This window comes from Theropithecus gelada, chromosome 13 (assembly GCF_003255815.1).
Source record: "Theropithecus gelada isolate Dixy chromosome 13, Tgel_1.0, whole genome shotgun sequence".
NCBI lineage: Eukaryota > Metazoa > Chordata > Mammalia > Primates > Cercopithecidae > Theropithecus > Theropithecus gelada.
Window position 1 is genome coordinate 5,430,049 of NC_037681.1, and position 16,540 is coordinate 5,446,588.

Sequence of the window (16,540 nt, forward strand, 5' to 3'; positions counted from 1 at the left end):
GCCCCAAACCCTTGTGACTTTCCAGGGAGAAAAAGCATCCACCTCCTTAAGTCTCCACCCCACCACCCACTCTATCCTGAATGGTCCCGGGCACTGGAACCCCCACAATCTCCTGAGCCAGCTCCTCTTCTAGTGGGTAGGTCGTCCCCTTTATAGTAATTTCTCCTTTTCACCCAACTCCATTATGATGGTTCACGCGCCTCTTGCTTGGTCGTCTGCTGGTTTGAGAAAAGATATTTATGACACAGCTCTGAAACATATTTTTAAGGAACATTCAGTAACAGAATGTTCCCTTGAGGGAAGGACAATCGGATTGCTGAGGGAGCAACTCTTAAGAGCACAGTTGAGCCAGTTCTTTGAGTTCTCAATTAAGCAATCCTGCAAATTAACTAGATAAACAATTCTGTCCCTGCTTTCTTTTTTTTTTTTTTTTCCCTTGTGTCCATCTTTCTACCAAAGGAAGCAAAAAATGGAAGATCATGCTGCGTAAGTGAGGTAACTTCTTAACTTGGACCTCTCTATCTGCTCTGCATTCATCCACTTGACAAATATTTACTGAGTATTTACTACAAGCCAGACATTTTTTCCAGAAACTTTGGATATATCCACGAATAAAACAAAGATCCCCTCCCTTACAGAGCTCACATTTTCAGGGAGGGAAATGGGCAATATATAATAACTTTGATAAAAAAAGTAAGATGTATGATGTATTAGAAGGTGATAAGTACTAGGGAAAAATAGAAGACCATCAGAGGGTCAGGATGGGTGGGGAAGCAAGCTGTAATTTTAAATGATGGGTGAGGGGCATCAGAGGTGGTTCCTTGAGAAATGGCCTCTGAGGAAAGAGTTGGGGTGAGGAAAGGGGCCAACTTGATACTTGGGGGCCTGGGGAGGTTCTAGGCAGAGGGAACATGCGGGAGACGCCTTTGCCTGTTTCTCTTGTTGGGTGGCAAACCCAGAGCTCTGAGCAGAGAGCTGATATGATCTGACTTGTATCAGGATTGCTCCAGCTGCCATATGGAGAATAGACCTTAAGAAGACTGGTCTCTTAATAGTTCCAAACGTTTTTCTAATATGTAAGATGGGTATTAAAAAATGCCTCACTAGCCTGAGCAACATAGTGAGATCCTGTCTCCACAAAAAATTTGAAAAAAGCTGTTTATCCCTGTAGTCCTAGCTACTTGGGATGCTGAGGTGGGAGGATTTGCTTGAGTGCAGGAGTTTCGAGGTTACAATGAGTAGAGATGGCGCCACTGCATATCAGCCTGGGTGACAAAGCAAGACAACAACAAAACTGCCTAATTATCACAGCTTGCTATGTGATTCAAAGTAATTCTTTACAGAAAGTACTGTGGGCATTATGAACTAATTTGTATAAATTCTAGTTATTATTACTCTTTCTGTTATTACAAGGATAGTAATAATTACATCCAACTAACTAAAACAAAAGCTAGCTTAGCTGTTTCCTAGATGTGGATTTAAATATAAAATGAGTATTTTTTTTAAAAAGAAAAGCCTGAAAGATCAACGCAAGCCCACCACTGTTAACAGAAAGGCAGGTCAAAATTGGCAATGAGTTAGTAACTTATTGTATATAAAAATAAAAACAAAATATAAAAAATTTAAAAATATATGCCAGAGCTGGAGCTCTTACCTGCTAACTTATAAAGCACTCCACCATTGAACACCATGAAGCGCAGTTCTGCTCTTTATTTTGAGATTTGGTTTTGCCCATGATAAAAATTCTTTAAAAAAGAAACTTTTTATTTTGAAATAACTTTAGACTTACAAGAAGTTGCAAAAATAGCAGAGTTACTGTGCACCCTTCACCCAGCTTTACCCAATGATAAGATCTTACGTAACCATGGTATAATGATCAAAACAGGAAAGTGACTTTGGTACAATAGTATTAACTAAAATACAGGCCTCACTAAGATTTTGCCAGTTTCTGCTTTGTTTTATTTTGGGGGGAAGAATGAGTGTATAGGTTTATGAAATTTTATGACAGGTACAGATTTGTGGCTACACAACTGTTCCATCACCAAAAAGAAGCTCCCTCATTCTACCCCTTAAAGGAACATCCTATCCCCAAACCTAACCCCTGAAATTGTTCTGATATGTTCTCCATTACCAAAATTTTGTCCTTTTGAGAATGTTATCTAAATGGAATCATACAGCACACAACCTTTGAGATTGGCTTTGTTCACTCAGAATAACATCCTTTAGACAAATTACTTCTTTGCTCATGTTCCTTAAAGAAAGCTCATACAACACAGAGGAAAAATAAAAACTTGTATCGAGAGAAAAGGCATACGACCTTCCCATTCATAAACAATGCTTGCTCAAAGCAGTCCAAACAATCAGCTATTTAAACCAATTAGCATTCCCTCAGTAGAAGGGGTCGGCAAAGTTTACTTAGAGGTCAATTTCAGACAGAATGGCGTCTCCCTGCCAACACTCACTGCTTTATTTACATCAGCATGTCAGGGGCGGCTGCTCAGCACAAAGCCCCCAAAAGCTGACCTCAGCACCCACCTCCTCACACGTGAATTACTGGGAGGGACTCAGGTATCAAACTAAAGCTTCCTCAAAATTAAAAATATATTTAATTAAAAATAAGTTTTTACATAGTTCTTTTGTAACATTACAAAATGCAGACACAAGGGAACAGTCAGCAACTAGCTGACTTGAGAGTAATCCTGTGAGCCCAGCACAATCCCCACATTCAGCAGCCTGGGCCCCACGCCCTTCCTCCCCGGACTTATTTTAGCCCTTTGGGTCTACAGAATGGACATGAAAGATCCTGTTCTATTAATTTCACAGGACTGGCTGGAGATATAAATGAGAAAAGAGAGAAGAACTTAAATGTAAAAATAATTTTATAAATACAAGTTACTTCATTATCATGATGTCCCTTTGTCCCAGTGATAGGACCTAAAACTCAGGGACTATTTGTAATTAATTTGTTTGTTCATTAGTTCATGCATTCATTCACATAGTTCTTACGTGCCAGGTGCTGTGCTGGGTGATGGGGCTAACCTAACCAATAAATCATACATAATAATCACCTGATTAGTAAGTCTTCTTGGAGGCCTGACAAATAGATAGAGGGTTTGTGCTTCAATGCAATGGGGAAGAGGCCTTGTGAATACACAGACAAGGGGGTGACCAGGAAGGTTTTCAGAGGAGAACCATGATCTGTGTGTCAGGTGAACGGGGGTTTGACAGACAATGAGAAGGCAGCTTGGCAAGAAGGCACAGTGCACTCATAGGCCTCCAGAAAGCTCATCAGCCCTCACAAGCAGGTGTCTTTGCAGGTGAGGCAGGCAGAGACCCTGGGAAAGTTAGGCTGAAGCCCCAGTGGGTCTCAGACTTCAGGGTAAAATGGTAGATTTTAACCTGCATGTAGTGGGGAGTCATGCCAGGAACGAGAAGCTCTGTATTTTAGGAGAACCTCTTTAATCACAAGTGGAGCATCACTCACTATGGTGGTGGGGTAGGGGGATGAGAACAAGAAAGCTGGGACCATAGGTAAGAGGTGACAGCAACAGTCCTGGCGATGAACCAGGAAAGCCTGAATTAAGGCCATGGTGGTGGAAGTGCAGCACAACTGACATTTGAAAACAATGTACAGGGCCGGGCACAGTGGTTCACGCCTGTAGTCCCAGCACTTTGGGAGGCCAAGGTGGGTGGATCACCTGAGTTCAGGAGTTAAAGACTAGCCTGGCCAAGAGGGTGAAATCCCATCGCTACAAAAATACAAAAATGAGCTGGGCATGATGGTGGATGCCTGAAATCCCAGCTGCTTGAGAGGCTGAGGCAGGAGAATCGCTTGAATCCGGGAGGCGGAGGTTGCAGTGAGCACAGATCACGCCATTGCACTGCAGCCTGAGTGACAGAGCAAAACTCCATCTTAAAAAAAAAAAAAGAGAGGCCGGGCGCGGTGGCTCAAGCCTGTAATCCCAGCACTTTGGGAGGCCGAGACGGGTGGATCACGAGGTCAGGAGATTGAGACCATCCTGGCTAACACGGTGAAACCCCGTCTCTACTAAAAAAATACAAAAAACTAGCCGGGCGAGGTGGCGGGCGCCTGTAGTCCCAGCTACTCGGGAGGCTGAGGCAGGAGAATGGCGTAAACCTGGGAGGTGGAGCTTGTAGTGAGCTGAGATCTGGCCACTGCACTCCAGCCTGGGCGACAGAGCGAGACTCCGTCTCAAAAAAAAAAAAAAAAGAGAGAGAGAGAACAGTGTACAAGTCTTGCTGATGATTGTTGGATGGGCAAGAGAAGAATCTGGGGAAGTTTCAGGTTTCTGGCTTGAATATATGATTACTCCTCCAGACCTTCATTTCACTGTATAGCACCAGTTAGACCATCTTCACTATCAAATAGGCATTTAATAAATACTGTCACTAAGAAAAATAAAGTCAGCAGCCCGACTTTCCAAACCCTTCACAAATAGGAAAACTGCCTGAGCAGTGCAGTATACTGCGTATTCATTTAGAAACTAGAATTTCAACTCAGCAGTGTAAGTAAGAGTTCTTCATTTACAGACACGTTTGTCGCTACTCTGAAAACTCTAGAAAAGCTGGTGAGGTGTTAGTGAGGATTTCCACTATCGTGGTTCAGTTTTTGGTTTGTGGTACCCGATGGCCCCTGATGGAGAGTGAAGTCATCATGCGCACCCACATTCGGAAGCACCTTCTGATGAATGCTGCCGCAGGTGCTCTCCTACTGGGCATTTCTACAACTACCACATTTCAGGCACTGAACCAGACCCCTGAATATGTGGCCAAAAAAACCTTCAGTTCCTGCCTTCCAGAGGCCCCCTGGTCTCATGGAAACAGGTGGAGGCGTAAATCAGATATTCCGACAGATAGAGTATTTGCCATCAGACTGACGAAAAGTCAAGACTGAATACTGTGTGTATGTGATATAGGGCACGTATTACCATATTCTACTAAAAAGATTGCCAACTTGCAAGATCTTTTTGGAGGGAGATTAGAATGTATTAAAATTTAAAATATGCTCACTTTTCCCTTCAACTCCCATTCAGATATCCCTCCTAAAGAAATCCTGATGGTGCTCGCTTTGGCAGCACATACACTAAAACTGGAACAATAACAGAGAAGATTCGTGTGGAGCCATTGCCCTGACGGCACGTGGTACTGTGGATTCCACGAGTGTGTACGGTGGGAAAGTGCCACACTCGGTACCACCACCCCGTGCACTGGTCAGCTGGACAAACTCAGACAGGTATCTACCCTGGATAGCCTTTGAGTTTTAGAAGACCAAAATGAACATTTTTGGAGCCTAAGTTTTGGCTCATTTGTTGGATCGGTGCATGTAAGAATTTGGTGAGATGCAAATGAACAAATAGTTCTTGCTTCTGTGACCAACAGGCTGTATGCTACAGTTCTATTCTGACTGTTCAGATTTTTAAGGATGATTGGATTACGCTTCCCTGCTGTCTGGGTCTGTCTCCTAAACTTTTCAGATCATCGTGGAATTCCAATGACTCTTTTAAAGGGTGCTGATGATTTGAACACTGTTGGATTGATTCCAGCTAAATCTAGTAGTCCACCTTGAGAATTTTCATATAACACCCTGGCAAAAATGTGAGCCCAAATCTTCTCTACCAAAGGAAAAAAAAAAAAAAGCTTAAACTTTTAAAAAGTAAAATTAAATTGTAAAGAACTTGAAATGCAAAACAGGTGGTCATTGTGAGGGTAGAACTGACCTTTTAGAAATAAATCAGATCTCCAAGCTAAGACTAACTACAGCCTTGGGTATTAAAATAATTTGCAGATCTTGTCACACAAACACACTTCTAATTTCTGAGAAAATATACAGAAAAGTTATAAACAGAGATGGACAGATTTTGTCCCTATTTTTACAAAACATATGAAAATCTGGTTTCTATTTACTTATAGTAAACAATTGGAAAATAAAATCAAATAGGCTCTTTGTTAGTACATAAGTGCTACATTAATGCCTTCTGATTGGCTGTACACTGTTGGTGAAAATGTAAATTGGCACAGCCATTAAGGAAAACAGTTTGGAGGTTCCTCAGAAAACTAAAAGTATGATTCATCAATCACCATATGATTCATCAATTCCCATGCTGGGTATATGGTATGAGGATCTCAAAGAGGTATCTGTGGTCCCATGTTCATTGCAGCATCATTCACAATAGCTTAGACATGGAAACAATGTAAGTGTGCATAAACAGATAAATGGATTAAAAAATTATGGTATATAGATATATATGGGAATACTATTCAGCCTGTACAAAAAAGAAAATCCTGGCATTTACGACAACATGAATGGAACTGGAAGACATTATGCTAAGTGAATAAATCAGACAAAGAAAAGAAAAACAATGGCATGGTCTCGCTTACGTGTGCAATCTAAAATAGTTAAACTCACAGAAACAAAGAATAGAACCGTGGTTAAAAAGGGTGGGTAGAGGAGGGTGAGGACTGGGGAGATGTTGGTCAAAAGGTAGAAAATTTCAATCCGTAGGATGAATAAGTTCTAGAGATCTAACGTACAGCACAGAGATCTAACATACAGCATAGTTAACAAAATTGCACAGTATACTGGAAATTTGCTAGGAGGGTAGATCTTAGGTGTTCTCATCCTCCTACACTCCCTCCCCCACAGCCTCCCTCCCCACCCCCCAACCCCACCCACTGCCACAAATGGTAACTATGTGAAAAGATAGCTATATTAATTAGCTTGGTTGTAATAATCAGTTCACTACGTATTTCAAAACATGACACTGTATACCTTAAGTACATATAATTCCAATTTTAAAATTTAAAAAAATTTAACAAATGACTTGTAAGACCTCTACATCAAAAACTACAAAAATTGCTGAGAGAAATTAAAGGAGACGTAAATAAATGAAGAGATATAATGTATTCATTGATTGGAAGGCTCAATATTGTCAAGACATCATTTTCTTCTAAACTTGTCTATAAAAACAATACAATTGCAGACAAAATCACAGCAGGAATTTTTGTGTAAACATTGTCAAGTGGATTCTAGGATTTTTATAGAAATAGGCAAAAAACCTGAAGTGACACTTCACCAAAAAAGAGACGTGACTGATTGATAAGCACATGAAAAGACTAAAATCGGCCGGGTGCGGTGGCTCAAGCCTGTAATCCCAGCACTTTGGGAGGCCGAGACGGGTGGATCACGAGGTCAGGAGATCGAGACCATCCTGGCTAACACAGTGAAACCCCGTCTCTACTAAAAAATACAAAAAAATAGCCGGGCGAGGTGGTGGGCGGCTGTAGTCCCAGCTACTCGGGAGGCTGAGGCAGGAGAATGGCGCAAACCCGGGAGGCGGAGCTTGCAGTGAGCTGAGATCCGGCCACTGCACTCCAGCCTGGGCGACAGCGGGAGACTCTGTCTCAAAAAAAAAAAAAGAAAAGTGATTCAGAGTTAATAGCTAGGGGCTGGCATTCACTTACTGATCCATTCTAGCCATAAATATTTACTGAGTACTACTAGGAGGCAGGCACCGCTTCAGCCACTGGCAGTGCAGAGGTGAATGGGAGAGAGAAAGCCCTTGTCCTTACTGAGCATACATTCTCTAAGAAGCTAGATGGCCAGGGGCAGTGGCGCGGTGGCTCATGCCTGTAATCCCAGCACTTTGGGAGGCCGAGGTGGGCGGATCACGAGGTCAGGAGATCGAGACCACGGTGAAACCCAGTCTGTATTAAAAAAACAAAAAAAAATTAGCCGGGCGCAGTGCTGTGCGCCTGTAGTCCCAGCTACTCAGGAGGCTAAGGCAGGAAAATGGTGTGAACCCAGGAGGCAGAGCTTGCAGTGACCCCAGATCGCGCCACTGCACTCCAGCCTGGGTGACAGAGCAAGACTCCGTCTCAAAAAAAAAGAAAAAAAAAAAAAGAAGCAGCAGCAGCAGCAGCTAGACAAGGAGCCCAACAAATAAACTGGATAATTATAGACGGTGACAAGTGCAACAGAGGAGTACACAGCAATATGGGATTGAGGGGACCTAAAATAGGAGTGATCAGGGATGGCCTCTCTGAAGAAGTGATGTTTGAGTTGGGTCATGGGATAAAGGGCAGATGGAAGAACACCACAAGCAGACAGAAGAGACAGTGCAAAGGTCCTGAGGCAGGAAGGAACAGGATGTGCCTAGAGAAGTGAAAGGCAATCAATGTGACTCGTATCTAATAAGCAGGGTAGAAAGCATGGGATGGGGCTGGGTTGGATGCATAGGAAGGAGCTGGGACACGCAGCCCCTAGGGAAAGGGCAGGAAGGACTGGGTGACAGTCTAAGACAGTGGGGAGCTACTGCAGGATTTTCAGCAGGCAGGTGATGTCATCTGCCACTGAGGAGGGTAGATGGGAGTAGGGACAAGGCTGGGAGCAAAAAGGCCCAGTTAGGAAGCTACTGCAGAGGCGATGGCAAGAGCTGGCAATGACATGGACCAGGGTGCTGGCAGCAGGATGGAGAAAAGACAGATTTCAGAAGTATTGTAGGAGCAGAACTGACAGAACTGCTGATGCCAACATGAAAAATGAGAAAAAGGAAGGGTGGGAAAATGGGGATGTCATTCACTAAGATGGGGGATTCTGGAGTGGAACAAGTCTGGAGTTAAGAGTTTCATGCTGAGATGCGTATGTACCCAGCAAGTGGCAATGCCAAGGAGGCGGTTGGATACACGAGCCTGCAACTCAGGAGAGGGGTCTGGGCTGGAGATGTAAAGTTCAAGAGGGAGCATCTCAGAGTAAAAGAAGGGGGCCCAGGATTGAGCCCTGCCATTTAAAACTCCAGCGGATGACAAAGGAGGAGCAATGAACTGGTGTCATTCAATGAAACAGAAGCCAGGACAGTGTTTCCAAAAGTCCACGCTGTGTCCTGAAGGCCTAGAACAGCCTCAGGCATACAGCAGTCCCTGGAGAAAGGAAGGAGGGAGGGCGTGTGGTAACTGCCTGATGCTGCTGAAAGATATTGCACAATGAGAGGAGCCCCGGAAGAGCCCACCGACTTCAGTGCATGGGAAACGTCAGTGGTACTAACGAGCATCATCAGTGATGTGCGGGACTAAAACCCGGCCACTTTCATTTGGATGGAAATCACGACGACCGTGGAATGTCCTTTCAGCCACAATCCCACAAGGGCTCACACTTTCTGCAATAGCTCCCGGTGACCAATCCACGCTCTCGGTGTCAAACCCACTGAGGTCTTCACATCAGTGGTTCCATAAACGCAAGACCTGACAGGCCAGCAAGGCCACAGCTGCAACGGGAGATGTGAGCAGGGCTCCTGCTGCCTGGGCTCGAGGATTCTGGCCACTTCAACAACTTAACCCTATGTATCCTCAGAGGCCCTCACCTATTTCCCCACCTCGGCCTGTGAATTCTCACACCTGTGATTCCCACCTACCTTCCTGTCTACCTGGTCCCATAACCTTGCTGCCGCACCTGCACTTTCATCTGTCTCCACTGCCTGCTAGTGGTGCACAGCAAGGGTCATCAAACTTTTGATCCCTCCCACTATCAGAGAATAAATCAATAAATAAACCCATGGCTCAGACTTACCTGGAACAGTTAGCACGGAGGGGGATTTTTCAGGCTGTTCGTTAACACGGCTACTGTTTTGAACCCAGAAAATGTTGACAGGCTCAGGCGGGCCCACAGCCTGACAGGTGAGGTTGAAGGCTGTGTTTCTGGTGACATTCATGCTCTCAGGCTGCTTAGTAAAGTGAGGAAGTCCTGCAGAGAAAACGTTACATGAAAGAATGTTTCAGATCTGAAAGCAGAGACAGAGCCCAAAGGGGAATGGAAACTGGGCTAGAACTTGGCAATAGATTTCTTTTTTTGCGGAGGGATGGAGTCTCACTCTGTTGCCCAGGCTGGAGTGCAGTGGCTTGATGTCGGCTCACTGCAACCTCTGTCTCCTCAGTTCAAGTGATTCTCCTGCCTCAGCCTCCTGAGTAGCTGGGATTACAGGCGCACACCACCACGTCTGGCTGATTTTTGTATTTTTAGTAGAGATGGGGTTTCACCGTGTTGGCCAGGCTGGCCTCGAACTCCCAACCTCAAGTGATCCATCCCCCTTGGCCTCCCAAAGTGCTGGGATTACAGAGATGTGACACCACACCCAGCCTTGGCAACAGATTTCTTTATCTACTGCGTCACCACCGCGCCTAGCTTAGCAACAGATTTCTTTATCTACTGCGTCAGTCAGGTCTGTATTCATCAGTTTTCACCTCCTTAAGTTGGATAAGAAGGAGAACAGAGGCTAATTCCTGCCAGTCTACCTTAAGCCAGCTTTCTAGGACGCTTTGCCAAAGGGGCTATAAATAGTGATTCAGAACTGGTTTTACCAGAAGGCAGGCCACAGGCAGTTCTTACATCAGGTGTTGCTCAAACTCCTGGGACTGACCAGTTGGCAGGTTTTCAGTAAGTCTTACCAAAATAAACACAGAGTAAAACATGGCTATGTAATAGATCTGTCCATGGTATGAAGACATTCTATTATGTGTGTGACTTTCAGATGGGTCATAACGAATTTTAAAATCCACAGCCTTGTATAAGTCTGAGTGCTTTTCAATGAAAAGCACTCATGAAAAAACAGTATAAACATAGTTGCAATTACAATCCTTAGATCTACTGTAATTTCCAAAATCAAGGCCCCAAGGAAGCTCAGAGAAAGCCAGTCAGTACAGTCAGTACTTATTTGGGGCAGGTGTTCAAAAATATAACAAGTCCGAAAAGTGTTCTTTTGGGGATTGGAAACTCACAGATCTAGTTCCAGCAAGAATGATGTGGCAGTTATGTGTAATGGAATTCTTTTGTCCTGTTTCAAGGTTTTTTGAAACTCTCTTTGGACTTAATATGTTCCTGCTCTGGGCATTTTTCTGGGATTCTGACGAATAAAATCTCCTCTAAATATTTTTTTCCCAAATTAGCTGCAAATGTAGGAAACCCCCTCTTTGGCTGATGGTGACATAACCCGGAGAAAGAGCTGTTCAGCCTGGGATAGGCCCAAAGCAAAGGTCATGAAGAGATGAAGAGGCTCCTCTGAGGGAGTCTCTTCTGTCTTCCCCACTCACTCCTCCTCCTTCCTTCCATCTGTGCTCCCTGAGGCTTCTCTCCACATTGGTGGGCATCAATTTCAGGTTCGCAAAAGAATGGGTAGCACAGCAGCCTTTCAGTGGGAGATGTTTCTGATTAAAAAGCTAATCACCGGCCAGGCGCGGTGGCTCACGCCTGTAATCCCAGCACTTTGGGAGGCCGAGGCGGGTGGATCACGAGGTCAGGAGATCGAGACCATCCTGGCTAACACGGTGAAACCCCGTCTCTACTAAAAATACAAAAAATTAGCCGGGCGCAGTGGCGGGCGCCTGTAGTCCCAGCTACTCAGGAGGCTGAGGAAGGAGAATGGCGTGAACCCAGGAGGCGGAGCTTGCAGTGAGCCGAGATCGCGCCACTGCACTCCAGCCTGGGCGACAGAGCGAGACTCCGTCTCACAAAAAAAAAAAAGCTAATCACCTGCTCTAAAGCCTGTGATGAGGAAGGTCAGGATAAAGCAGAAAAGGGAGGTGACCTAATGGCTCTGCTAAGAGGGGCACCTCACAGAGCAGGGGCACAAGGGCCCCGGAGGGAAGTCCCCAGGGGTAGTAAGGAGTGACCACTGGGGGTGATAATAAAGATGCTTTCTCCTTGCAACCCTGCCATTGCAGAACCAGGCATGCAAACCCCCAACTCAGGGCACCAAACCTAGGACCTGGGCTCACCTGTGCATCAGCTCACATTGCCCATTAGAGTTCAAGTTCCTTGAGGGCAGAGATTGCGTTTTCCTAGCCTGATGTCTCATCCCTCACCCCCACGGACCTTCATATGATGTCATGGAATTTCTCTGAACCATGCACCTGACAGATGCCAGTGCCCAAAAGAAGTCTCAGGCTGAGCTGTTGAGCCAGTCCAGGAAAACCACTCACCCCCCAGGGTTTCACTGTCTGCATAGGCAAGACAGGAAAAGATGCTGAATAATAAGCCAGTAGCCACTTGACCAGGTGAGTGGTATCTGGTACCAGCACTGGAAACTGGATAGTAGAATGCATTTTGCTTCTTAAAAAGAAGTCATCAGTTTATTTTTATTGTAAATAATCTGTGGACAAGGAAGTCCGAAATCTCTTTGTATCTCACCTTTAATACCTAGAATAGAGCTCAAACTTCAGGAACTGAATTCATTTCATTATTACTTATAGACTACAAAGAGGAGTACCTTGTACAATTTCAGTGCTGATAGATTTGCAAGGTTTGCGTACAGAGTTATAAACGGGCAGGCAAAACTCTAGAGTATTATACATAAAACATTTAACACAGGCCCTAAAACAAACAGCTCTCTGGCAATGGGACTCTGGTCTGTGGACTTACCTTGCACTTCAATGTAGATGGGATCAGACACGATCTCTTCATTGTTTATTTTCATCTTACAGATATACGACCCATTGTCTGAACGCTGCACACTGGTTATGCTGCAAAGAAAAACACATAAAGATATTTACGGTGACTACCCTTTGACTCCCTATTAAAGGACTGGAAACTTCTTCAACTTCTTTGTCATATGCTGTGAGAATTAATTTTATATGTCAGCTTGGATAGGCCATTGCACTCAGTTGTTTGGTCAAATCTTAGCCTAGATGTTGCTGTGAAGGTACTTTTCACATGTCACTGATATTTAAAGCAGCAGCCTTTGAATAAAGCACATTACTCTTCATGATGGGGGTAGGCCCCATCCAAACAGTTGAAGGCCTTATAAGAAAAAGACAGAGGTCCCCAGTGAAAGAGAGGATTCTGTTTCCAAACTGCCTTAGGATTCAAGACTGCAACATCGGCCGGGCGCGGTGGCTCAAGCCTGTAATCCCAGCACTTTGGGAGGCCGAGACGGGCGGATCACGAGGTCAGGAGATCGAGACCATCCTGGCTAACACGGTGAATCCCCGTCTCTACTAAAAAAATACAAAAAAACTAGCCGGGCGAGGTGGCAGGCGCCTGTAGTCCCAGCTACTCGGGAGGCTGAGGCAGGAGAATGGCGTGAACCCGGGAGGCGGAGCTTGCAGTGAGCCGAGATCCGGCCACTGCCCTCCAGCCTGGGCGACAGAGCAAGACTCCATCTCAAAAAAAAAAAAAGACTGCAACATCAAGTCTTTCATGGGTCTCCAGCCAACACCCTGCTGATTCCATATTTGTCAGTTTCCACTGTGTGTGAGCTAATTCCTTAAAATAAATCTCTTTCTCTCTCTTTCTAGATAAAGCTGTAGATGCAGATCCTATAGGTTCGGTTTCTTGGAAAAACCCTGACTAATATGTGTGCTACCACCTGTCTTGATTTTTTTTTTGAGACAGACTCTGTCTCGCTTTGTTGCCCAGGCTAGAGTGCAATGGCATGATCTCAGCTCACTGCAACGTCTGCCTCCTGGGTTCAAGTGATTGTCCTGCCTCAGCCTCCTGAGTAGCTGGGATTACAGGCTTGCGCCACCACACCCGGTTAATTTTTGCATTTTTAGTAGAGACAGGGATTTGCCATATTGGCCAGGCTGGCCTCGAACTTCCAACCTCAGGTGATCCACCCACCTTGGCCTCCCAAAGTGCTAGGATTATAGGCATTAGCCACCACACCTGGCCACCTGTCTTGATTTCTGTGGTAGACTCTGCACCAGTGGTTCTCTGGTGTACTTTTGGGGTACTGCGCCCTCAAGGCATTTTGGAAATGTGTGGAGTTGTTTTTGGTGATCACAATGACTAGAGGGGCACCATGGGTTTTTAGGGGCCAAGGGCAATTGTTCCATATCCCAAATGACCTCCTGAGACTAGAACCTAACTCCATTTTATATACACACAAAGTCCTGTGTGGTTTCAATACGCACCTAATTTAACAGGACTGCAATGATCATAAAAATGGAGAGCTGGTAGCCTTTGTCCTATTTAGAACTTTCTGGGGCCCCAGCCATCATTTTGTAAAGTCCCTCACTGACAGTATGACTGTATTTGCAGTGGTCACAGGTCATATGCTTGAAGGTGCACCTAAGGTGCAAGTCCCTGGGTACTTAATGATCTCTCCTGGGGTGAACATGCTCAGTGTTTACATATTGAAATCCACATTTTTATTTTATTTTATTTTATTTGAGATGGGGTCTCGCTCTGTCACCCAAGCTGGAGTGCAGCTGCACCATCATGGCTCACTGCAGCCTTGAACTCCTGGGCTCAAGCCATCTTCCCAGCTCAGCCTCCCAAAGTGCTGGGATTACAGCCATGAGCCACGCTTCTCAGCCCGGGAACATTTTTAAATACTTTCAGATGCTCTCCAGAGGATTTGTGTATTGGCTCAAAGGCACTGCTCTTTAAACACAGCAAAGAAGACCCTGACCAGGGAAAAGAAGAAAAAGAAGAAATACATAGAAGGTCCACCTTCCTTCCCAGAAGCTTGCCTCCCTGTAAAACCTATTTATCACTAAGCAAAATAAATCTCATCCCTCAACCTGTGAAGGGTTGAGGCTTAAGGCTTGAAAGAGACCAGGAAGCTATCAAGGGTAGAGGGGGCTCTATCCTGACCCATGGCCCCATAGGCAGGGGTGGCAGCTGCCAGGGGATAGCACGGCCTGGTCAGCATCTGGAGCAGACATGTGGTAGTGAGTGAGGTCCCCAGGTCTGAATGAGACACAGTTTCCCCAGGTTGAATTCAGTTTTCTGAACACTAAACATTTTAAATTTACTTCTTCCCAACAATACCATGTTGCAGATCCTCATTAGCCTGTGATAAATAGAGCAGCTAAGACACAGCTCAACAATGGCATCAGTCAGAACTCGGGGGATCAGACGGGGTTCAGAGCTGCTCAGGTTAACATTACTTCCTTATTGTTCCCAGGATCCAGGAGTTAACAGTCCCCTGCCATTGCATTTCCTAATGTGTAAATGTGAGTGGCATCCCTTTGACTTGAAATACCCTGTCTTCCCCTTTCCGCTCGTTCCACAGGAGCAATATAATTTTGGAATGCACCTGATGAATGAATGGTGGGCATGAGGGAGGTCCCAGGGACCAAGGAAAGGCCAGATCCTTTCATGTTTTGGGGCAGTGGCTGGATGTCACAACGCCTAGAGGTTCCCAGGAGAAGATGAAAAGAGAATACACGGGACAAATATTTCCAAATAAGGAGCTAGCTGATCCTCTCCTGGTAGACCCCTGGATGTCACGGTGACAGGAAGGGCTGAAGAAAGATGGGGGAGAATTCTGTGCCTAGAATGATGCCCTGCCCATCGTGGGCAATGACTAGTGGTTGAGTGGCGACGCTGGCTTTCAGCAGTCCCTGAAGATCCTGCACAACAGATGGGCCTAGTCTTTGGAGTTCTAAGGGAAACGAAGGCTACTGAAGAGGGGTGCTTCTACATATTTCACATATCCACTTTAGAAGAGGCATCCTTTTCTTGAGGCAAGACCCAGGGGCTCAACAGAGTGAACCATGAGATCGGACAGACTGAGGACACTTGTGCCTTTGAAGACTGGCTCTGCCTCAAGGTCTAGGACCCGGGAGTGGCAGCAGGCTTGCAGTTGGACTCAGGGAGACAGGGACCAGAGAGAAAGTGAAGGCACAGGAGGGAGGTGGGGCACAGCCCCAGGAAGGCCACCTGAGGGGACTGCACCCAGATCAGAGGTGCGAAGCACACCTGGGCAGAGCCCCCAGAAGCTGAGAAACTACAAGGCACAAAGGATGGTTTGGCGACACACCCTAGACTGTAGAAATCAGACTGCATAAGATGCCCAGGAGAACCTTAAGCCAACCAGCAAGGAGGATACAGACCAGAAATAGAAAAGAAGCATGCAGAACACAAAGGGAACTCAATCAGAATTTTGTCTTTAGTCATTCATGGCAGGAAAGGCTTAGCAGTTGTCTGGTAACAATAGGCGCCTGCATTAATTAGCAAGGCCAGACCCATGCCACCTATATTACAGCAAAGATTTTCCATAAATTATACTTGTCGCTTTCTAGACATCCAAGCGAAAGGCTCTCACTGGGAGGGTGGGGTGTGGGGTGGGGCTGGAGACAGGAGGAGTGGCTGTTCCTGGCTCTCCTCCCTCTCCCCAGAAAAACAGGAGGCTCAGTCTCCATGGAGGCTCAACCGGAAAGGCTCTGGGCTCAGAACAGCAATCTAGGCATCCCAACAACCATGTAAGAGGAGCTCCAGAGGGAACACGAAGAGTGGATGCGGAAGGGGAGAAGTTCAAGAAAATGCCCCAGCACTGAAGATACGGATCTTTCCTCACCGGGCCCCCAGCTGGGCAGCACAGTAGGAGAGAAAAGACCCACGATGGGGCTTCATCAGGGAACGCTACAACTCTAAGATGAGGTGAAGATCCTAAAAGCTTCCAGAGAGAAAAAAAGCAGATCACTTATGAATGAATCAGAATAGCATCCTGCTTCTCTAGAGCAACCCAGAACTCAAAGGGAAATATATCAATGACTTCAAAGTTAAAACAAAAAATATTTTCTT

The 16,540-nt window shown here is 45.5% G+C and overlaps 1 protein-coding gene across 3 annotated transcripts in view; it reads right to left on the reverse strand.

Annotated features, from left to right (window-relative positions):
• The window catches only part of MERTK (MER proto-oncogene, tyrosine kinase), a 134,147-nt gene that overhangs the window by 70,648 nt on the left and 46,959 nt on the right, over window positions 1-16,540 (reverse strand). For all 3 annotated transcript variants that reach the window (XM_025354797.1, XM_025354799.1, XM_025354798.1), the window contains exons 3-4: window positions 12,428-12,528; window positions 9,584-9,757 (exon numbers count right to left, since the gene is read on the reverse strand). In XM_025354797.1, the coding sequence (XP_025210582.1) occupies window positions 9,584-9,757; window positions 12,428-12,528 (275 nt within the window). The remainder of the gene's footprint in view (window positions 1-9,583; window positions 9,758-12,427; window positions 12,529-16,540) is intronic.